Genomic DNA, 24,404 nt, shown 5'->3' with positions numbered 1-24,404 from the left:
TGATGTGAACCTGAGTATATAAAATGCTACAGAAAATACAAGGTGTGGATGATGTTATCTGCATTAATCTCGACGTGTAATGAGCACGGTATAATGGCACACAATGTGTATTTTTTAAGTCTCCACACCAACAACTACTTATACCAGATGGCGGCTTTTCAACAATTTCCATTCCCTTCTCCACCCCATACTCCCAACTACTTCAAGTAATTGGCTTCTTCTCTAGGGATTAGCCACAGTAGAACCATATTAAGTGACTAATTTTCCTCACTTAGCTTTTTTCTTCCCCCACCCCTCTTTTAATTTTGAACTATGCAGAGAAAGAAATCATCCAAAAGCTCTGAGTTCGTGTTTGTTTTTAGAAGCCCTCTAGAACGGCCTCAAAATCATTTGGGCTTTTAGGTCAGGCAGTACATCCCTGCGCTTCTTGGCTTCATTTCTACTATTTCTTAAACTTTCCCCTTCAAGGTGCTTGTCAAGCTCTGACTTGAAAAGTTCAAGCGATGTTGATTCTGCCGCTTCCCTGGGAGCATTTTCTCCTGCCTATTTGATCTTGTGATCAACGTTACCCCTGCTCTTAAAACTGAACTCGTTTTACTTCAGTTGGCATCTGTTATTTCTTGTCTTATCATTTTTAAATAATGAAAACAGTTCCTCCCCTTCCTCTTTATAGTTGTCTTTCATGTACTTGTAAACCGCAGTCATGCTGTCCCCTTGGCTTCCCTTTTGCCCCAAATTATATGTATGTATTTAATTCCTTTAATCTTTCCTTATAGGTAGTTCCTTCCAGACCTTTAATCAAAGCAGTTGCCCTTCTCTGTAATCTCCCTCATTCACTGATATATAGCCAATAACACTGCGGCCAGGACTAAACCCGTTGTTCTCACTGGGATTTAAGCTCTGGGAAAATAAGCCGGCCTGCTCCCTTGGCTCTGATGTGACCCTCTGCTCCTGCACCTCAGGGAGGCTCTCCTGTCTACCGTGTACCACTGCACTGTGTAAGCAGCTTTCGTTCTGAGGAAGGCGAAATGAGATGGCTCTTTATGGCAGAGTCATGCTTTTCACACGCCCAGTCCACAGGTATGGGGAAGGTATCCAAGGCAAACCACTGAAAGATATTTTTGTAGTGGAAACTTTAACAAAGTCCCCACTCCTACTCGGAATTTTGCCAACTGCTGCACAAGAGAAAGAAGTGAAGTTCATTGAATCCTAGAATCACAGAATGTCTGGGGTTGTAAGGGACCTTGAATACCCTGACATGGGCAGGCACCAGCTCAGGCTGCTGATGGCCCCATCCAACTTGGCCTTGAACACCTCCACGGATGGGGTATCCACAGCTTCTCTGAGTGAAGACAGCAAGCTGGCTTGTTGGCCCTGATCTAGTAAGGACTTCTAAGGCCAAAAAGTTTTGAAACTTCCCAGCAAAGCTGAGCCAGCCTGGCTATGCATCATAAGACAGAAGGGGCATTGACATCAGCTGCTGCTGCAGTAACTTCATCGCAATTATTAATCTTCCCCTTGAGGAAATGGGGAAGCTGGAAATAAGGTGCAATGGAGAAAAGCCTCTGAGGGTGGTGGCACTGGTGGGATGCTATTCTGGTCATGCGGTTGTGACCCTATGCCTCTGTGCACTGAGATACCATCTGTGCTAGTGAGAAGAGCTGAACAAATCATCTCCCACTGCCCACTCCTGCTTTTGGGGCTCTGCTTGGTCTGAGCTCATCCTTGGGCTGCTGCTTGCCTCATTTGTTCACCCAGCAAAGCTCTAGGAGGACCTGCAGCCACGCACAGGCCTGCAAAGCTGGGCTTAATGCTGGATGCAGATTCACAGTTCAGCCTCTCCTGAAAGGTGTCCTTCTCCAGGTGTCCCTGCTCCCTGCGCATTGCCTCCATTAGCTGACAGATTGAAGTGCAGCTCTGTGGACTGCAGTTTCTGAAGGTCCAAAGAGGTAAAACAGTGAAAGGCAACTCCCTTTAATGTAGGTCCATGTCCCCACATCCTCAGAAAGGGAGTCATAGAATCATAGAATATCCTGAGTTGGAAGGGACCCTTAAGGATCACTGAGTCCAACTCCTCACTTCACACAGAGCCACTCAAAAATCCAACTAGAAAATGATCAATAAAACATGGAAGCAAACTAAAGACGTTTCAAAGTGGGTTTATGGACTATACTGCACATCTACAAAGGAACAATTTACTTCTGACAGCATAGCTATCTTTTACAAATGCTGGAAGTGATGGTTAATTATCTTTTGCATATTTGTCTTGAACAAGGATTCGGCCTATTCCATCTCTGTCTACCCTCTAAAATATTTAGAGTGACAAGACTATAGAATGTTCAGTCCATTTTGAATGGGAAAAGGCTCACAACTTCTGAGAGCACTGTCACCACCAGGACGTTCTGAGGAGGATAGAGACTCCTTGAGAACTTTTCCAGTGTTCAAGTTGGGTCGCAGGTAGTTAGACACCCAGACTAAAGGTACTGAATGGATACATGGTATGTTGTCATTCATCACAGCCCCTCTATTCAGCATAAACTGAACTGCAGCCAGTTCCCCCTTTCCAGAGCAAATATTCTTGTATCAGCTAACAAAGATGAAAGAGGAGATTGCCAGTGGGGCTCAGGCACTTCCCTCCCTGAGACGGAGAGAGGTCACAGATCGTGCACCTGTGCAGTGCTGGTCCACAGAGCCAAGCTCCCCAGCATGCTGCTGGCATCTCACATCTCACTCTTGGTGGCATCATACGTATGCTTCATGTGCTGGGATGAAACATTCAGATTCTGTTGTGTGAGAGATGAGTGCAGGAAACAAGGAACACCGACCCCACCTTTTTACTTACAGGGAGCTGCTTTTCTCCATGCTCTGGAATAATGTGACATAATTTAAAATAATTTAATGCATCGCCGTAGTCATTCTTTCATGTCAGTCAGTGGAATTACCCACGATGGTAACTGTTATACAATAAATACTTGCAGGGGCAGTTCAGAAGCCTGATCCTACAAATCTTATTTACAAGCATTAACCCACTGATTCATTGCCACTACAAGTAAGGCACACTCACATCATCATAAATATTTTCAGGACGGCCTTAATACATGTATTTTCACTCAGAGGGTGGTGAGGCACTGGAACAGGTTGCCCAAGGAGGCTGTGGATGCCCCATCCCTGGAGGCATTCAAAGCCAAGCTGGATGTGGCTCTGGGCAGCCTGATCTGGTTGGTGACCCTGCACAGAGCAGGGGTGTTGAAACTGGATGATCATTGTGGTCCTTTTAACCCAGGCCATTTTGTGATTCTATGATTAAACTCATTTGGCTGCAAAAGGGAGGAAATGACCCACTGAGTAATGCCAGACTAAGCCCACTGAGTGCATAATAGCATTCGCCGAGATTTTCATGCAGCAGAAGGGTGGCTAAGAAGAGGCCGGGGATGTTCCTAAGAAGTTGCACAGTCAGGGTCTGTGGCCAGTTCTCTGGGTTGTGCTTACACTGCACGCGCTTGCTGTTACGGTCTGCAGCTCTTCAACAAAATGTTTTGTTCCTTTCCTTGGTCACGTTTGCTCTCTCTCCACACAAATCCAACCCATTTTGCACCAACGTCCCCCTTGCCCGTTTGCCTGCAGAGGGTTTCCTTGTCAGCACGGACTCGCAGAGCGCTCGGGTTCTCTCATTCTCCCTTTGCAATTGATGTGTCGAAAATTCATCGCAAAGCTGTTGCTCCCCCTCTCCAACTTCCGAAGCTTTTACTTAACCGTATGACGTAAAAACTTCGGTGCTTTGTGGTCTGCGAAGCCCGCACGACAGAGGCAACGCGTGGCGGACAGAGATTCCGTTGCAGTTTGCTTATGGCTATAAAAAATTGTTGTCTGCATCCAAATGGAAGCGGTGCTGCATGCGAACGGGTCAAGCTCCGACTCCAGTTGCGATTCACGCTTCAAAGGGATGCTGGCACAAAGGAGCGGCTGTCCGAGCGTGAGCCGGGGCGCCGGGCACGCTAAAAGCCGCAGCGGGAGGGAGGAATACTGACTTTCAATGCCGTCCCTCGCTGCCTTCCTTTGCCTAATAATCGTGGGTGCGCCCGCTGCTTCATTCAGCAGTTCCTATTCTTCCATAGTGCACCCAAAGCATAGTGAGGGGACGGCAAACCCCTGCGAGAGTTCCTCCCTTTGTCGTGTAAAGCTAAATCCAGGCTGGATGTGGCTCTGGGCAGCCTGGTCTGGTGGTTAGCAACCCTGCACATAGCAGGGGGGTTGAAATAGATGATCGCTGTGGTCCTTTTCAACCCAGGCCATTCTGTGATTCGATGAAAATTTAAGGAAGGCGGTAGATTGTGCTAGCTAAAAAAATACACCCCCCCTCCCGTTCCCCCCGTGTGCGGTTGGTGCTAAAGGATAGGTACAGTTCAATGCTCGACTTGTAGGAACACCGTCACCTGCTGCCAGGATCGGCCCTTCAGCTGGTGCCCGGTTATAGGGAACGGGAAGCGTGGCGTATTTTGCCCGACTTCTGTTAAATAGCGGCGTTTTGTATCTTTTTTTTCTGGTCGTTCGCGCGCGTTTATTTTGCCTTTCTGTGAACTGGGTTTAATTTGCGCTTATACAAAGGAGTTGAGGTGAAGAGAGGGTGCGATCCATTCGCCGGAATTAGTTGAAAATATAGAAAGCTGCCTACCTCGTGGCTGGGATAGGAGAAACAGCAAAAAAGAAAAAGAAAAAAAAAAAGAAAACTGAAACGCTATGCGCGTATTTTAACGTGTTACGCGATGTGTGTGCGCATAGCTAACAGAGCCCTTGTGATCTCGGTAATGGCCGTAAAAAGCGACCGGCCACAGGTGGCTTTAAGCTGAGCTGTAACAGCGCTTCGCCTGTATAGTTGTTTTGTTGTTTTGCATTTTTTCTTTTTCCTTCAAGCAGAAGAAAACGTCTCCACGGCAATTTAAATTCGGGATAGGTTCATTTAAAGAACAACTCGACGGGGAGAGACAGAGGGAGGGAAGCATCCGTGCGGGACGGGCTTATAGAGAACCAACCGCACGGGCGGGTACAGACACCCCACGGTTAGGAGGTGCCACGGTCAGTAGGTGCCAAGGATCCGGCGTCCAAGCGCAATCCGCTGGATCGGGTCGCAAGGAGCGGGGTGCGGGGAGCACGGAGCCGGTGTTTTCCTTTCTGCACGCTGTCTTACCCCGCAGCGGAGCCCGGCACTTTTCCGACCCCGCACAGTTTCCAGGCGGCCGCCGGCTCTGCCCTCCCCCCGTCGTCCCCGCGGCGGCGCCCGTCCCGCAGCCGCTCCCCGGAGCTCCTCCGCGGCCGTCGGAGCGCCGTCGGCGGACGGCGCGCCCCCTCTGCCGGCCCCGCGGCGGAGCTGCAGCGGCGGTCGTCCCGGGGCTCGGCGCCCGCCTCCCAGCCACCGGGCCCGGGGGCTCCCCGCTCGCCGCCGCCGCAGCTGTTGAGTGGGGGCCCCGAGGCGACCGCGGGGAGGGGGTCTCCGGGGGTGGGAAATGAGGCGGAGGAACCACAGGGGCGCGGCTCGGCTCTCGGGACGGGGAACTCCAGCACCAACATTGGAAAAAAAAAAAAAAAAAAAAAGGACAGAGCCCAAACCCAGCCCGCACGGGCAGCCACGCCTCCACCCGGCACACCGCCGCCGGCTCCGCTGCTACCCGCCGCGTGCGGGGAGCCCGGCCGCGGCGGCTCCCCTGGGGACCTCCAGCCCGCGATGCGGGACCGCCCCGGGGCAGCCGGGCCGGCGCTCGAGGCTCAGCCCTCGGCGGACGAACCGCATCCCGCGCGGCAACCGCAGCCGCACGCGGAACCGCTGCCCGCACAGTAGCGGCGGCGGCGGCGGCGGGCGCGCCAATTCCAGGAGCCCCTGGCCCGCGGCCGCGCCCTGGCTGCTCCCGGAAAGGGCTGTGATTGGCCGGCGCCCTCCCCGTATGCAAAGCAGCCGGGGGGATGACATTCCTCCGCACTCCGCCCGCCGCAGCCGACGCGCTGCCGGCCGCCTCCATTCATCCCAGCGGCGGCGGGCGCCGAGCGGAGCGCCGAGCGGAGCGCGGCGGGGCCCTGCGCGGTGTGCGGCCGGCGGGCGGGCGGGCAGGAAGGCGGTTCTCCCGTGAAGACCCGAGGGCTGCGCGCCGTGGAAATGTCTTCTTCTCCGCGCGGCCGTCCGGGCTGGAGGCTGTGAGCGCCGAGCCCGGCTGGGAACTTTGCGTTTGGTCATCCCCGCTTTTCGCTGTCTGCGCGGCGTCCTGCCCCCCTCCCCCCCGTCACCCGTTTGGCGGAAGGGAAACTCGCAGCGACTCGACGCGGGGCTGTTGGAAACGGAGCTGAGCGCTGCCGGCTGGCTGCGGGGTGCCTGCGCGGCTCTGCGTGGCTCTGCGCGGGTTCTGCTCGCTGTTCTCCCCCCGACCCCAGTGCTGCAGGCGGCGGAGGGAAGAGCCATGCTGCCCGAGGCGGGGCTCCACCTGCTGCGGTTGACATCGTGTTAAGCAGCCTCTCCTGCGGCCGAGCGAAAGGAAGACCGCCTCAGATACCGAAGGGGAAAAAAAAATCAAAGCAAAACAAAACCAAAAAACAAAACCAAGTTGGCAACGAGTGACGAAGTTGTTGCAGTGTGGGTTTGAGTGCTGAGGGGAACGTGAGTTGAGAGAGAGGGAGCGCTGTGGCGCACACCGACCGCAGAGCGCCCGCAGCCGCACCGGCAGTCGGGGGTGGCCTCAGCCATCGGCCGCGGCTTTACGCAGAGCGCTGTCCCAAAGACAAATCCAAAGAGAGACATCTCAAGCCATGCACTGAGCGTTTCTTTTTATTATTATTATATGATTTTTTGCGGGAATTATGGCGAGGCCATGAGCCCTCGTAGAGCGACGCGAACTAAACGACCGAAGCTGATTTTCGAGGCTGCTTAAAAAAAAAAAAAAAAAAAAAAAATAAAACAAAAAAAAAAAAAAAAAAAAAAAAAAAAAAAAAAAAACTAAAAAAAAGACCTAAAAAAAATATACCAGCCAGGCCGTAGAGCACTGATGGATGCCTGCCGTGTTTAAAGCTCTGGCGGATCGCGCCGTCAATACTTTATGACGCGCGGTGCGCGTGTGTGCGCGCGTCCGGGGCCGTGCGCGCAGCTGTGCCCGGCGGAACCCTGAGCGCCCCTCGGAGCGCGGCGCGCCCCGTTCGGCCCCGCGGAGCCGCCCCCGCGTCCGGCTACAAACAACCAGCGGGCACCGGCATCCAAACGAGTTGCCCCCGGCTCCCCGCCCCTCGCCCGTGTATGTCGCTCCCCAGAGAGCGGCTCGCCGAAGAGTTCCTTTCGCTTCGCTGTTTTGCCCCAAGCCCTCGGAGGTCCCTCACTCAACAGGCTTGTTGTGATGCGTATCCCCGTAGATACCAGCACCAGCCGCCGCTTCACGCCGCCCTCCACCGCGCTGAGCCCGGGGAAGATGAGCGAGCCGCTGCCGCTGCCCGGCGCCGAGCACAGCGGAGCGCTGGCGGGGAAGCTGCGCGCCGCCGACCGCAGTATGGTGGAGGTCCTGGCGGACCACCCCGGGGAGCTGGTGCGCACCGACAGCCCCAACTTCCTCTGCTCCGTGCTGCCCACCCACTGGCGCTGCAACAAGACGCTGCCCATCGCCTTCAAGGTACGGCCGCACCGGGGGCGGGCGGGAAGGGCAGGGGACGGGACGGGGAGAAGGGAAGGGAAAAGAGCTGGGATGGGGAGGGCGGGCAAGAGGCGACCCCGCGGTGGGGAACACGGCCGACCCGGGGAGCTCTGCCCCAGCCGCGGCAGCCAGCACAGAGCCTCTGCGGGAGGAGGGGGGAAAAATAAAGGACGGAACCCGAGGAGCACCCGAAGCACCGATCTGGGGTGCCAGCGACGGGCTGGCCCTCCAAAAAAAAAAAAAAAAAAAAAAAAAAATTAATACTAAAAAGAAATGGAAAAAAAAATCCTTTTTTTCTTTATTTTTTCCTTCTTTCTTTTCTTTCTGTTCTTTCTCTTCTTCTCTTTCCTTCTTTTCTTTCCTTCTTTCTTTTCTTCTTTCTTTTCTTTCCTTCTTTCTTCTTTTGTTCTCTCTCTTTTTTTTTTCTTTTCCCCTCTGAAACCCCTCTCGGAGCCCACGCAAACGCGGGGCTCCCATCCCGGCTCTCCTCCCGTTCCCCCTGCCACCGGGCCGGAATCCACGGGACGGGCGCGGAGCTCAGCGCTGCCCTCCCCTCCCGGCCCCGTCCCCACTTCCCGTTACCCGGCTGTAGGCAAAACTCTCCCCCCTCGCTTTGCTCGTTTTCTGCTTTTTGACTTCGGCCTGTCGCAAGCTGAGCTGTTTTCGGTCTGCTCCTTACGATCCCCTCGAGGCGGAGCGCCCCGAAGCTCAGAGTTAGGATAGGGAATCGGCAGAGCTCCGTGGGGCGCTCAGCGCCGGACCCCCACTGCTCCAGCCCGGTCCCTCGGGCGGCTTTTGGAAGCAGGCAACCGGCGCGGCTTCCGGGGCTTCGGGAGCATTTCCCAAAGTCCGCTCATCGCTGGGAGCTCTCCTGGAAGGCAGAGCTGTGCGGAGCCCCGCCGGAGCCGCTCAGCCGCGGGTAAAGCTCCTCTGAAGAGCCGAAAGTGCTCGTGGCGTGGTTTACCCTCGGAATACGCAAAGAAAGGAAAATGAAGGAGAGAAAAAAGTGAAAACCACCAAAACCGGGAGGGCGTTTGCTGATGCGGTAAAGACACCTGCCCGCCGGGCAGATGGCTTTGTTAAAGTCGCGATTCTTAAGGTTATCTGAGTCTAACAGAAAATAGAAAACACAGTTTGTTCCTCTGTGTCTGATGTTCTCATCTGACACAAAAATCGCTGGGTTTCATTATCCCCCATTGCTAACAATCATTGCACCGACATAAAAGAGGCAGAGAGGTTTCTCCTCATGTTTCCTTACATTTGATCTGTAGGATCGGGATATTATACCCAAACGCAACGACCATTTCCATGCACGGTTTTTTTTTTTTTCCTAAAGTAAGTAAGAATTCTGAGAAACTTAAAGAAAAATACGTAACAGCTCTCACAGGGTGCCATACATATTCCTTGTCCAAACGCTGCTTGGAAATCACCTCAGTCTTCATTAAAAAGGCTGATTTGGTTTGGTTGCTGCACCAGCAATGAGCATTGTGATAGTCGGCGGTGCTGCAGCAGTGCTGCTCCCTTCTCTAGAAGCACATGTCTTTTAGGAGCACAGATAACAGCAGCCAGCAAGTCCCGACTTATCTGTTCAGTCTTTTTTTTTTTTTTTTTTTTGTAATGTCAATGTTTGTATTTCTGCTTCTATTGTTTGTGCCTTTTTACCTCTGATTTCTTTTCTGCGCTGTGCCTTTCTTTTTTACGCTTGTTTCTAACGTTTTCTTCGCATTTCTTGTCGCTGAGGCTGCCTGCAGTGTGATTTAAAAACGATGCTTCTCAATAGTTGTGCTGTAAGAGCCGATGGACGCTGGGTTCGGGAAGGTTTTTCTCCCTAAAAATGCTGGCAGGTATTTCCTTGCACAAGCCGGCACCATCTGCATTGCAGGAAGCCGAGGGTGATGCCCACATTTCCCTTTTCCCTTCCTTCTGTCCTTTCTCTACGTGCATGTATTCAGGTTTTCTGATCACTTCATAAGAAATGCGTGCTTCGACTTCACAGCTGCTGCTGGCTTAAGCCAGACCTCCTCATTGCACAGTGCTGTGGAAAGAGAAAAGTTTGTTAAACGTTTTGAAGGGGGCCGTTGGGCGCCAAGATCGGGGCTTTATGAAAGGCACAGTGCTGAGTGCAGAGCAGAGAACAGAATAGGCCACAGAGACAGCTCGTGGCACGCGGAGGAGAAGAAAAAACAAAAGCATGAGGAGTGGGAAAGAGGAAGCTGAAATACAGACATAAAGCGGGAATTTTGACACAGTGATTTTAACTTGGTATGTGGAAGTGAAAATAAGGGTGATAGGTGACAGAACGGAAAGCACTGAAGTGAGAAAAGCAGCCCCCTGCATCAGGAAAAGCTCTAAAATACCTCTCCCTGTCATGCTGGAGGAAATGGTTGCTACTGGAAGGTCAGCATCACAGATGGACTGAGTAAAGGAGCAGCTGATCTTGTTTGGAAAGAGCAGTGCGAACAGAAACTAACAGTGGTCAGCCCGGGCTGTGACTAGCTGGAGCCCATTAAAACTGCATGGACATAAGCTAGAACACGCTAAGAGGAAGGAAAAATATCAAGCAGCAACTCAGAGAACCTGCTGCAGGACTACTTCCTCCTAGAGTATGTAAAAGAGGAAATAAAAATGAACTAGACTTTTTTTCCCCTTTTTTTTTTTTTTTTTTTTTTGGTAGTAGTCCTGAGGTCACTCCTGTAGATTTAATTTAGGGAAACAGCTAGAGCAGCGGGTTTGTAAAACAGTGCAAAAGAGGACCTATTTTGAGCTGTTACTTTTGCCAGAGTCAATCAAGAGACACACCAAACATGCATTCAATTGTCACAGGGGAAAACTGCTGTAAGAATTCAGTCTTGCTGAGGAAGATAAGATAAAGTAAAATTCAACTTTTATTAGTTTAAAAGATGTGAACATTGTAGACATGAGTCAGAAAGCTTAGCGTTCGAAATGCATACATCTCCCAACATAAGAAATGTGGATGCTGTGTTCCTGAATATTAGTTCAGCAGATACTGGCACTGGGGTGCTACATTGCAAACATTCAGGATGAGGTGAAAGCTTCTGAGCTATTGCAGGTTTAATTCGTGTCGATTGCAGCTTCCACCCATCAGATCGCAGGTGAGGTCTTAAGTCAGTGATTTGCTTTCACGCTTCCAAAGGGAAAAAGGTGTTGTTCAGTAAGTTGCCGTCAGTAAGGCCTTGGTTGAAGCCTGATTCTCTGTGGATTTATTCTGAATTTATATATTCATATCAGTGGGATGAACAGAGAGGGAACTGATGCACCTGTGGGCAGCCTGACCCTCTGCGTTCACAAGGCAATTGGCTTGGGTTTGTTTTCTTTCAAATTTTACATTTAGATGCTCGTCCTGACTTCGCTGTAGCTTGAAAGTAAGGCTACTGAGGTAAATCAGATCAGGATTGGTTCCTGTTACTTGAATTTATACGTTGCCAATTACAAAAGTATATTTTAGAAAGCTTTATTTTGTGCTGAGGTCACGTTATGCTTTGTATTTTGGGTGCGTGTCAATGTAGCTGTAAGTCTGCATGGTTTTCCCCCAAACAACTTCTAGTCTGCATTCATTTTTGTTGCTGCTGTTTTTTCCTATTTTAGCACATCACTTGTTGATGTTCTATTCCCCAAAACAGACTTCCCGTGAGAAAGCTGAGGTTTCTGTGCTTTGATTTGGTAGGTGGTGGCCTTAGGAGACGTACCCGATGGGACGCTGGTCACGGTGATGGCTGGAAACGATGAGAACTACTCTGCAGAACTCAGAAATGCGACGGCTGCCATGAAAAACCAAGTGGCAAGGTTCAACGACCTCAGATTTGTGGGTAGAAGTGGAAGAGGTATGTATCTGTTTGCAGCCGCCGTTCGGTCATCTTTACCTGCCGTGTCCGGCTCTGGTTACGTGGAGAGAATTTGAGTGCTATTTGTTGAGCTTTCTGCAGTAGGGACATCTGAGGACAGTTTAAAAGGTGCAGAATCAGCTGTGTGTTTTTCACGGTTTATTCTTCAGTAATTCAACTTTTATACAGTAAGATTTCATTTTAAGAAAAAAAAAAAATTGTGGTCAGTGAGGCTTACTGTGACTCCAGGATTCTTCCCACTGATTTAGAACAGTACAATATTGCCCATGCTTAAGTTTAAGTAACACATTTTCAGTTTAAAACGACAATTCTCAAAAGCTGATCTCTGCAACAGGGTGAGTCAGCCTACATTTACAAACAGTTCCCACATGATTTTGATTTTTTTTCAAGCTTTATTGCGACCTGACAAGCACTTCTCTGACCTTTCTTTCTCTGGAGTAGCTGTGGAACTGTACACAGTAGTCATTATTTAACGTATTACTGCAGGGTGCATAAGGGTGGGTTAGGACAGGGCAGAACTAAACAGTTAAGCTTAATATTGGCTCTCTGCAATAACTAAGAATTACTGGTACAAATAGAAGGGTCTTAACAGTGTAAGTAACAAGTCAAAGCTGACTTAGACTGTATTTATATATAACTGTTGTGGGAAGCTCCCGTGTGCACAAGTAGGTATCCAAAGCTTGGTCCAAAAGCCCGTCACAGCAACAGAAGGATGCTTCTTAACGTCACTTTTTAGCTCAAACCCATAATCTTGAAAGCCATGGATCACGTTTACGTTTCTGTTACGAGTTTATTTGAAGCACTGCTCCTGCATTATTGCTCTTGTTCCCATGAGCCAAGCACCTTGGCATGGTCGGGGTGGTTAGAGAAAACCCACTGGAGCCAGTGAAATGTTGGTTAGAGAAAGTGCAGAGAAACAATCAGCCTCTCAGGTTTAAGGTCAAGACCAAAAAACCATCGCATCCTCCATGTGACTTCATCTGCTATTTGCGTATGTATTTTCCTTTTGTCTAGTTCATATCTTCAAGTAAAATCGGAACATAACATCACAGTGTTCTAAAGACAACATTGTTACCTAAGGACAATCCAGTGCTGTAGCATTCACAAATCAAAACGATAGTATCTACAGCACTTGCGTAGGTTTCTTAATTCCATCTTTTGGAGCATTTTGTGAGCCATTGTCCCTGACAAGGAGATTGAATAGTCTGGGGTTCACATACCCCTCCTCACCATTTTCCCCACTCATGTGGGCATTCCTTAAGCACCCGGGCCATCTTCTAATGCGTGGTGGCACGTGCAGCTCTTACACGAACGCACTGAGCTATGGGCACGCTTCAGGAGAGTTCAAAGGTGACCCACTTTTGCTCTCTCAAAATCTCTTACTTGCAGTGGCAGATGATGGGTCAAGCTTTAGGCTGAGGAGGTCATTCTGATTATACACAACAGCTCCTATTTGCCTTTGAATTCAAATGCATTTGTGGAGTTCTAGTGTAAGTACAGCCTGCAATTTTAGAAGAGCTTGGCCCTCTTGAAATACGGATGCAAGCAGCAGGTACATTTTAAGTGTAAAATCCCCTTTCAATCCGTCTGCATCCTGCAGCATTTTTAGCTGAAGGCACAAAGGGAGATGTCTTTTAAATTGTGTTGTTTGGGCTGTCTTCAAAATGTACTTGGTGGAAAACACCCGCAGCTGAGAACATAGCTTCGTAATGCTAGCAAAGAATAATAATAGGGTAATGCAGAGAAAATTATATCCATTTACTGAAAACATGAGAGATGCTGTAATGTCTAAAAGTATCAGTCATTAAACATGTTCATTTGTTATATTAAAGGTTCCACCTTTTCAGTAAATGGAATTTGCATTATGATTCAGAGATGACTGTTTAGAAGATTCAAATGAATAGCTGGCAAAGTGGCTGAGAAGCTAATAAAAACAAACCTGTAGTTCAGTTCCTGGCCACGGTAGTGAAGCTAGAAATCATAACAGTGAACTGTGGGATTTTCAAGGTCAAAATTCAGCGGCAGAGGGAGAACAGTGGCTATTCATTCAGCAAGCTTAGCAGAGAGCCTCTCTGAGCCCCTTGCCTGCTGGATACCGGTGGCTGGAAGCCGTCACTCACGGATGTGCGTGCATGTGGACGTGGATGCTGTGCTCTATGTGACACCCAGGTGCTCGGGATCATTTCAGCTATAGAGTGATTTGGGAGCGCTGCGTGCTGCTAGCCAGTCCTGGAGGTTAAATCTCATGAGCCCCATTGGCTGCCCATCTTTAGAGCCAGTGACTAATGTATGCTTGTGTTTACTCCTCCAACAGGGGATTGTTTTCCAAAGGTGTGGATTGTTTGCATTTGGTACATGATTTCTGAGGTGCTGTTCTGTTGAATTTGTATAAAGCCTGAAGCATAAGGTGGCTGCTTCAAAGGGCATTGCTGCCTTTGATACTTCGGTAGAGGAAAATTAACTGAAACTTTGTTTGCTGTGTAATATTTGAGTTTGAATAAGTTCGGTTGCCACCAGTGATAATGAGATGCCAGGAATATTATATGAATAGCCATTGAAAGTTCACATTGGTTGCAGTTATAGTGGGCATTATTTGTGTACCTGGGTGATTTAAAATCACTGCTGGAGAACAAGGAACGACTTTGCCGAGTGACAGTCCTGGTCCATGTCTCTATTTCACTGCACATGAGCTCTTGCTCAGGTGTAAAGATCCCCATTAAAGCCTCACAGAACTGTCAGCAAGCCACTTCCCTCTCTCTTTTAAAATAGGAGAAAATTGTTGCTCTTGACATTCCTGACAAATAGTTCAGTTTTTCTTCTGTGGGCTTTCAGTGAGGTCTGGCAAGGCAGCCAGCAGTTGCTTCACACACTCCTGCAGAGGACCATTGTCCCATCGCAGTAAACAAGCGGCTCCGTGGGAGCATCCAACTCACTCCATCCAGAGGTCTGATCCTGTGCATCTGTGAAAGCCCAGGCATCAGCTGCGCCTCCAAGAACCGCGTGGCATTTCAGCACTGGTTCCATACTGAACGGGGAGCGCTGGCCCTGTGCTGTTCAGGCTGTACCTGCAGTTCAGGATTAAAAAAACACTCTCATTTCTGACGCCGAGGATGGGAGCTGAGAATATCACAAGTCTCCCGAAACAGCGAGATGTTGTATGAAAGCAATTTGGCTGGCTTTCCCGAACAAAACAGATTTACATTGGAATTGGCTGGGGTCCAGAATTGCTATTCCTCACCCTGGTTTGAGAATGCTACTGGGAAAACCTGCCTGTCTGGCTTGTAAACTCAAGTAAGTAATTTCTGAAAGAAAAATGTAGTTTAAAACTTCAGCCAATCTCAGCCCCTTGTGCCTGCTTACCTGTTTAAAAAAACTTTTTCTCCCTCCATTCATAAACATTTTGAACCTCAAACTGCTGCTAGTGCCCTGTTTTCTCAATGTATAAGGAGCAAGTTTGTGTTACGGTGATGAAATAAATCCAATGCAAAAAGCCTGACACCATGGAAGTTCATTGGATAAAATTAAAAATAAATAGTTATTTTGGAGAGGGCAAGCCTCATGGCTCAGTAAGCATTACATATTTTCCTCATGGAATCATTAATCCCATTAACTATCTTCTTTGTAAAACGTAACAGTAAAAAAACAACAACAACAAATATTTTTTCCAGATGAAAATGATTATTAATAGGTTATCATAATAGGAGCTAATGAGGAGTTGTCTTGGCTTGCTGCAGATGTCAATTTAAAGCTGGAGTCTGTAGCTGGAGCTTCATGATATAGCGAGCTTTCCAGCAGGGTCCTTTTAAAAACTGAATTTTGGAAAGGACTGTACATTGAGCCTGCGTATGTATTTTCTGCCCACTATTGAGATTAGGCTCGTCTGAATAAATTTCACAATCGTTTTCTTTGGAGTTGAAAAAGTACCCCGTTTTCACAGAAGCAGCTGGTAGGAGAGCACGGGAGGCATATTACCAAGCACAGTTGTAAGTTTCTGTCTCCAGAAGTCTTCCTTCTGGATATAATTTTGGGGAAGAAAAATCAGTTTGAGCTGGAATCTCAGAAATAGTCAAAAGACAAGAATTACTGGCCTGTATCCTGAGTCCAATTATTTTTATTGCTCTTCTGAAGTCAGAATTTTGCTCCTTCTGTGTAGCTTCAGCTTGTGGTTGTGTTATGTAGGCACTTAGTTAAAATTTGTTTTATTTTTACTTAAGCATATTCAAAATTACAAAAGTATGTGCAAAACAGAGAAGGATGCTATTCAGCAGGATCGTAAAATCAGCATTAACCAGCCACCCGGGTCCGGGTCCAAACCATTGGAATGCTTCAGGGGATGTGGTATCAGATACTGGACTAACGACTCGCCATACTTGCCAGGCAGGACAAAAATAGAAGAAGCACAGCAGCAATCAGAGCTGAAAAGGGGTCAGTTGATGGAGCTGAAAAACAACTGGTTATCAATACCTTGGGCCGATGAGTGTGGCAACAGTAGTGGATGTGCCACCGACAGATGCTTGGCACAGAAATTCTCACCGCGCTTTGGTTAGATGTCGACGCGTATCACAGGGCTCTCCTCCACCATCCTGTCTGACCCTCTAGAAGACAGGGACTGGAAGTAGGCATTTGTTCTTGAGTGACATATGGGGGCTTGGCTGTGTCACTCATTTCATCGAGAGCTCTGTGTGTGTGAATGACGTAGCCTTGCCAGCATTCAGCGAGAAAACTCCTGACCCTAATGCCCACGAGTCAGTGCGTCTTTGAGGTCAGTCAGCACAGGTCACAGTGAGACTGCTGAGCAAAGCCAGCCCTTGAAGCACGGCTGTTCCCAGCACAAGCCCTGGACAGAGGCTGGCTGAAGGAGGTGGGGGAGCAGGCTTGCTTATTGCCAGCATCCAGCCCCAGTCGTTGTGGGTGCACGCTTGGTACGTGCAGCCGTTTTTCTCTGAATTGCTGATTGTGTAAGAAAGTATATGATACAGCTCAGCGAGGGTGTCTGCATCGAAAACATCATGTGGTCTGCGAGGCTGAGCATGACTGGGGCTATCTTTGCCAGCTCACAAACACTCTGCTGGGTTACTTAAAATTTGGTCTGGGTGAAAGAGCTCTCAATCAGAAAGCGTCAACAGGAGAAAAATAATGGCAGAGTGATTTTGAGAACTTCCTGTCTCCGGGAGCATTACTGCTGTAAACAGTGACCATGCCAAGTGCTGAACCACTGCCCTCATTCCAATAACAATAAATCTATTTTTTGGTTGTGCAGAGCTGTGCTTGTATATTTTTTAAAACTCAGGGTAGGGATGAGGCAGACGCTATCCTCCGAGCATTTTCTTGTTTTCTGCAGTGATAAAAGGAGTGAGGCTGACCAGGATACTGCGTCAGGAAGACAAAGGACCTCTCTAGATGAAGAGGTTACATAGTTTCAAGTGATCTGCTTGCCCTTGAGCTCTTTCTTTTTACTTTTTTCTTTCTTTCTGATAAATTTTTTCGCTTTGTATTTTAGCGTGCCCCCCTTCAGCGGCTCTTCTGGTCAAATAACATTTATTTTCCTGTGTAGGTAGATAGGTACGTATGCACGTATATTACAACTCAAGTAACAACTGCTGTTTTGTACTCAGAATGAAGTCATTCTGATATTAATTAGGGTCTTGGCTTTAGGGCTGGCTAGTGAACTTCAGATGACTGTCCTGGGGCAAGCACTTCTTGTCAGCTCACTCAGCCTTAGCAAAAGTGAGGATGCTGCAAATCAGTGGCTTACAATTGCTGTCAGCAAAGCCTTCCTTTTCCAGCATAGTCATGTGCATAAACCCTCAGCAGTTTGAATCAGTCTCTGTTCCCTTCCAAAAATCCTTTAGCAACAGCAAAAAAAAAAAAAAAAAACCACCCTATTTTTTCTTTTATCTTGATACTGGCTGACTCTCTACTCTTTTGCTCCCAGCCTGATTCACCCAGTTCCCCCATCATACTATTTCAACACGGCTTTCTCAGCCTTCAAAGTTTCATTCCCTTCATTTACATCCTGCATCCATCTCCACCCCATATTCCCCATCCCCTGTTGCTCCCTGTCCCCTTTGAGGCATTCAACAAGAGTCCCTCACTGATGCTGGGGAGGCCAGGCCAAATCCAGCTCCGCAAACCCTTAGGTGCTTCTGTGTGTACCGTGGTGGTGCCTGCAGGCAGCAAACAAGCTGGGTCTCATGCTTGTACAGCCAGAGCCAGGTTTGGCCTGTGGTGTGGTGCTTGGATGGATTTTTGATTCCCTCCATTGCCCTCCTACAGGGAACTGCACACCCATGCCATGCAGGCTTTGCTGGAAGAGAGAGCCGAAAGGTGAGGCAAGGAGAGAAGCAATGTCTTGAAGGCTTGATGCCATTAGAGCTCTTTAGCAGGGTGGTGCTTGGAGCGCAGCATACGCACAACATCAGTTCCCTGAAGTTTAGGGAGGAACTGAAGGAAATGCTTTGGCAAGGCCGCAGAGTTTCCACAGGCCAGACTTTATGCACCGCAGTTCTGACAAAGCTGTGCCCATATCTGAGGTCTGAGAGGCTGTTCTGCTCTTGGAAGTTGTCCCTGCTAGAGCTTGGCAGGTCCCAGTTTCATAATGGCAGCGTTATCTCCCCATCGCTGACTGCACGGATATCCATCAAGTGACCCCAGACTTCTGCTGAGCTCTTAAATCAATGCGCATTGCATTAGCGTAATGACAGCACGGAGGAGTCCTTCCTCTAAGAAAATGAGCGCAGAGTAAACAGTCCCCACTCACACTCCCACGCTCAGGCTGCTGCTGGAGAGGTGACCTGTCAGGTTGGCTTTCCTGCTTTAGGCTGCTGCAGGCCCAAGTCGCCTTTGCTGAAGTGGCAGTGATGATCGCAAAGGGTTCCTCACCTGCCGCATTCAGAGCAGCACGTTGCTCTTCCTTGTGAACCCACGCCTTCACTGCTCACCGTGCCTGCAGCCTCACCATCGTCCTTCTTGTTGTGCAGGGCAAGGAGTGTGCTCAGCCCCAGCCCCAGCAGCATACTGAAGCACTGAGGTATGGCAATATCTGTCCAGGGTGGAGGCCAGGCCAGCTGCTGGAAAAAGGCAGGGGAGCTCCCACAGACCCTAGATCTCAAGGGCTTTCTCTAGGCTCATGGGACCATGCACCGTAAGGTGAAGGTGCCTCAGAATGGGATCTGCCACAAACCACAACAGCCATTACACCATTGGTCTCACAACTGGCTGTGCTGAGCTGTTCTTCCCCAGGGCTGAGCTTGTGGCCGCGGAACAGCAGGGCCGTGCAGCAGAGGAAGCTGTCTCAGCCAGAAGGTGCCTGGACAAGGATGCCGATGGGTGTGATTTGGGGCTGAAGCATTTAAATCAAACTGGAATCCCACTTCAGGCAGCTAAATCTTCTTGTGAATCTGGGCCTTCACCTTTTCATGTCTGTCTCATCCCCTGTAAAGTGTAGGTGATAATTTCTGCCTCAGAAAGCTTATTAATAGCTTGAAATTATAGCTAAGTTAAGGACTATTATTAGGCTTAAGGATCCCAAGGCATTTTCAGTGAGAAGGTGGTTGGTAGCTTAGCATTTAAGACGTCTCATTTTGAACTGTCTTTTCCATTTTGAGCTCCCATCACTATTTTTCCCTGATCTGGTGAGCAGTGACACAGCACTCTGCTGAACGATGGTGGTTTTGTTCCACTTGAGCTGGATGTGCTTCTGAAGGCTATCATTTCTGAATGTATGTTTATGTACACATACCTTAGGCTCCAAGCATAGGGAAGCACCATGTTTAAAACTAAAACGATACCACAGTGAAAAAAAGAAAACTCCTTGATATGTGGTAAGCCACAGCTTAAAAGCAGAAGTTCAGTTTTTGTTGTGGCTAGTTCAAATGGGGTGTTAGAAATTTATGTTAGAGTCATCCTAGAAAAAAAAAAAAAAAAGCTCTTATTAATTCTTATTGACACTTTAACTCCACCCTCTCAAAATCTGTGTTCAAACATTAGCAGCACAGGTAATTGTGTATTTGTGTAAATTGTGTGTATACATTTCAAGTCTTAAAACTGTAGCAAGAAGCACTATATTTTAAAACTTGGGCTGTAATCTCTCTGAGCTACAGCTCTGCTGCAGAGGCCAAGCACCCCATAGCATCTCATTCTTCCTGTGGTGTAATTATTGTCTCCACCCAAGTTCATAAGAATTTTATAGTGGTTACTGCAGCAACTCCACTTATAGTTAGAGGCTGCTTGGCTTTTCCATTAAAAGGTCTTCTCTCTACTTCCCCCTCGAACCAATCCTTTAATGCTTTAATCCATTTTGCAAACTTGATCTGCAGGCTTTCAGTCTAAGAAGGCATCCCACCCTCAAGATTCGGTTAAAATAGGTCACTCAGGTCATCTTTCAGAACAGGATGGAAAAATATTTTTTGTCTTATTGACAGACGTGGTTGCTGTTCTGGTGCCCACACTCACACACACACACATGCGCACACTACCTCGGTCTCGGAGCCTGAAAGCTGGAACATACATAGGATAAACCTGATGTTTACGCCAGCCAGATTCCTGCCATAATTTGAAATAGTCACTTTTCAGAAATTAGACAACGTCACAATGTAGGGGAATTCCTGGTGGTTTTGTGTTTGTGGATTGCTGATGTTGCTATATAAAAGTGACTAATGTTGAAGATGCTACTGGGCTGACCAGTGTAAGACAGTGAAGACACCCTGCCTTCAGAGACTTCCTTCCTACAACCTAGGTCCCAAATCACATGCCTGTATGTTTCCTCTCTTCCGATAGTTTGCTGATGTCTCAGAGATGCCCTCCAGATAGGAGCATATCTTCTGTGGTTCCTTTCCTGATAAACGACCATGACCATTTGGTATCTACACCTGGTACCTCCTGCTACTGAGTCACCATAACTTTATCTCTAAACAGTTGAAGTTGTGCTTTTTGTGGTTATCTGCTGAACCACACTCCCGGGAATTGTGTGGTGAAAAAATAGCATGCAGGTAATAGAAGTAGTAACTCAAGGGAAGGAACTTGAAGGGATCAAAATTGAGACTGATAACTTGTCTTCAACACCATGAACATCAATCCCTGAGCAGAGCAGGGCCACCTTGCAGGCTCACAGTGCAGCAGCAGTGGTAGTGGTGGCTGCACTTTTGCACACTTTGACAGGCTGTTGAGGATGGGATTAGCATGGAGGCCCCTGCAAGGCTGCAGGAGGCAGTGCCAATATCACGATGACAGCATATGAAACTGAGAAGTGAAACCCATCATCGTTGCAGAAGTGAAACTAGCTGCACACAAACTCATCAAATTAAGATGTAAACAACTGGCCAAAAAAAAAAAAAGAGAGGAAAAAATGAAACCATTTTAGTGAGCTGAATCCCCTCTTGTGGGTTTTGAGAGGGTGAACAAACCCATTTGTGCAATGGAGAATCACTCTTCTGGGGACTGTCAGGGGCAGTCTGCACAAGAGTGTCAGGGACTGTCCTTATCACCCAGATAATGGTTTTAAGGTAAACGTGGATGTTATGGCACCTGCTGAGATTGTCAGTGCCTCTACTGATGTTGCTCAGATTTCAGTTAGGTAATTTTGGTTGCTTAACACTGTCCCTGCGTTGCCTTAGGTTAAATGCCATGTGTACGCTTCACCAAAATAATGCCTTGAAATGATTTCACCCCAGATAAAACCTCCCTCCAGCCTTCCAGCACAGGGATTCTGTGGTGAAAGAGGCCTTGGAGAGCGGCGAGGAGGAGCAGAGGAGGCACACATCCTTCCTCAGTGCTGGACCATGCTGCAGAAAGTAAGAGGGAAGCAGACGGGAAGGAGCCCTGTGGCGATGCCCTGCTCAGCTCAGCAGAGCTGCTTACAGCTTTGTCAGTACCTGTTGCGCAGCAAATGACGTTCAGCACAGGGACCAAGCATGTAGCAGGGCCCTTTGGGCCATTTGCATGGAGGCTTGGTCCCACGTAAATCCAGAACAAAGCACCTATTGATGTACCGAGATCAAGTTTTCATTCTGTGCGAGTAAATGCTGTGTAAACACAGATAGGAGAACTTCCTGGAGTGAGGCACTTGACAGCAATGCTCAAAAGTGCACCTTCATGCTGACCCAATCTGGTTTAGCAGGTGAATTTCCCATGTCTCATACTTGCTTCAAACGCACACAGGACAACACTACAAGTACGCAAAGGGATCGGTTGTCCATGCAGCTGATTTGCATGCACTGTCCCTGTGTTGCTTTGGGCTGTGACCCTGGTTTGCTGCCATTTCCCCATGTGCTTACTGATCCGTTTGGTCCGTTGTTCTGAGGTGGTCAGAGTTTGCAAACCTAGCGTGGCAGTGCATGAGATTCATAACAGGTTTTTCTTATATTTAAATTCAGTGGCATTTGCGGTACTGCTGGTAAACAAATGCTGCTCTTTTTTTTTGATGCCACTTACTTCAGCTGCAGTGCTTTTCTGATAGAATAGCCACTGGACCAAGCTTAACAGGCAAAGCAGTGCTCTTACTTTGTGAAACTGCCACTGGCAACAGAACAGTTATCGTATAGGGACAGAATCTGGAGTTGTGCAGGTTTTTTGCAGCTGGACATACAGTTGGGAGAACTACAAAAATATTACGCTTGTATCATGAGCAACAGTTAACTAATGCAGGGTCAAATTATGTTGGCCCTTTTTACCCTATCAATTACATTTGAATTCTTCAGCTAATAAGTTATAAAGTGCCTTAAGTGAGAAAAATGGCAAAATTTGGCCCCGGTATACAGCAGTCAACTGTTGAGAGTGAATATACGTGTGTTTGCTTTGCTTCCTGCCCAGGGATGCTGTCTGATATGTTATTAAAGCACAGCAGATATCTTTACTTTGGCAGACACCCAGGAAGATGTTGTTAGAAATTGTAAAGATGTGTACAATGGATAGTTTAGTGTGTTTTAATACAAGTGAGTACATAAACACCAAAAAGTTGAATGAAAAGAATAGTATTGTAATCTTTTCTACAAAGATCTGGAAGTCTCTCACTAATACAATAGAAACGTCGGTAATATAATTTGCATTGCATTTTTTTATTACATATTTTCCCATCCATGCCATTTGTCCTTATCAGCACAAGCGTGCTTGGCTTCTTTCCCTTGTTCTTTGTTTTATCTAATATTTTACCATAATGACTTATGTATATATCATTGATATCATAATATATATCATAGTCATAAAATCACAGAATGGCCTGGGTTGAAAAGGACCACAATGATCATCCAGTTTCAAACCCCTGCTGTGTGCAGGGTCACCAACCATCAGACCAGGCTGCCCAGAGCCACATCCAGCCTGGCCTTGGATGCCTCCAGGGATGGGGCATCCACAGCCTCCTTGGGCAACCTGTTCCAGTGTGTCACCACCCTCCGTGTGAAAAACTTCCTCCTAATATCTAACCTAAACCTCCCCTATCTCAGTTTAAAAACCATCTGCCCTTGTTATATATGTATATACAAAAGCTTTAATGGCACACCTATGATTGGCAGTAAAAAATTCCCAAAGCAAAATGCATTAAGTGTGATCACAGCATCTGTTGGCTCCCTTCCACATGCACAAACCTCTGAAGCTTTAACTCCGTTTTCATTCTGTCCTCATTTGGTTGATCCTTCTTCAGTGGAATAAATCTTTTTGTGTAGTTATGAGATGGATTAAAGTGAAGGGGTATATTTGAGGGGTGGATTATCTTCCCGGAACTGTCTGTTCCCACTCCCTTGCATCTGCCCATGCAGCCATTGATATTAAGCATGCCTTCTCCCCGCCCCCCACCCTCCCTGGCCCTGCAGTTGCGTTTGGCCGTGACTCTGCTTAGAGTTGATTAAAACAGCACACAGGAGCTTCATGTGACCATGTTGTCACTTAGGATTCATTTTTTCCCCCTCATTTCCTCTTGGACATTCCCAGGGGCTGTAGTTTACAAGCCTATTGCTCCCTCTAGAGCCCATCAGTCCAGTGCAGGACTGTTCTGGGGGACATAAATCCCTCTCCCTGCCAGGTGTGAGCTCATGGTTCTCTTTGCTTCCAGACTCAGACAGATGTGATGCAGCTGAATGCAAAGTTCATGTTGCTGTGTTGCAATGCAGCATGGGCACAGCAACTTCAGATGCCTGGGAACTGGAGGTTGATCTTTGCCTTTTGCTGGTTTGAGGAGCAGTATTGCTGAGCAGGTGTTGGTTGGCATTGTACTCTGCACTTGCTCTTAAGTTCTTACAGCTTTGCACAGCATCAAGGGATCTTGTAAGCAATCCTGTGAAGTAAGAAGCTGGGGGCAACTGATTTAATCTGACTTCAGTTGTGATTCTTGAAGGCATAGTTGATAGTCCAGTCCCTAACCAGCGCTTTGGCAATCTCTGGTCTCTCTTTCAAAAGTGAGTGTTGTATCTTAGCCAAATCTGCTACTGTTTCCATTATTTTTTCTGAATGAGTACTGACTTTAATGCTCCTGCAAAATAAACATTACCAGGCAACTTTTCCCATCCTAAGACCCCTAAGTGGGAAGGCTCGATGGAAGCAGTGAGTCTTGTGCTCTTTCCTTATGCATGTGAGGGGATGTGTGATGTCTGTCAGGAGGATTTTCAATGGCAGATCTCTGTCCCACGTCAGGAGAATTTAATCTTTGGGCTCAACAGGTGTTCTGTGGCTAATAATAGGTGCTGCCAGGGGAATTGTGGAGAGCAGCAGTCTCTGAAAGGACTCTTGCACCCAGCAAGGCACAGCTTGGTGTGAACATTGCCTTTTAAGCATTCCACCATCAGCAGAGACTCCCAGAATGATGGTGTAGGGTTTGGCTTAAACATATGAGGCATACATCATGGACCTGAGCTAAGCTGTGTGTGATTTTCTGTAGTTTTATGGGACCAGAGGA

At 48.0% G+C, this 24,404-nt stretch overlaps 1 protein-coding gene across 4 annotated transcripts in view; it reads left to right on the top strand.

Moving 5' to 3' along the window:
* RUNX1 (RUNX family transcription factor 1) overlaps positions 1–24,404 on the top strand; it is a 153,422-nt gene that overhangs the window by 76,629 nt on the left and 52,389 nt on the right. For 3 of the 4 annotated variants that reach the window (XM_042809561.1, XM_042809559.1, XM_042809558.1), the window contains exons 3-4: positions 7,384–7,637; positions 11,344–11,500. In XM_042809561.1, the coding sequence (XP_042665495.1) occupies positions 7,384–7,637; positions 11,344–11,500 (411 nt within the window). Of the gene's footprint in view, positions 1–7,212; positions 7,638–11,343; positions 11,501–24,404 lie in introns of those variants that run through there. The other variant, XM_042809560.1, reaches the window with a different exon arrangement.

This window comes from Centrocercus urophasianus, unplaced genomic scaffold (assembly GCF_019232065.1).
Source record: "Centrocercus urophasianus isolate 14NV4802_14NV808 unplaced genomic scaffold, USGS_Curo_1.0 seq_12, whole genome shotgun sequence".
Classification (NCBI taxonomy): domain Eukaryota; kingdom Metazoa; phylum Chordata; class Aves; order Galliformes; family Phasianidae; genus Centrocercus; species Centrocercus urophasianus.
This window is presented reverse-complemented; position numbering and strand designations above follow the sequence as displayed.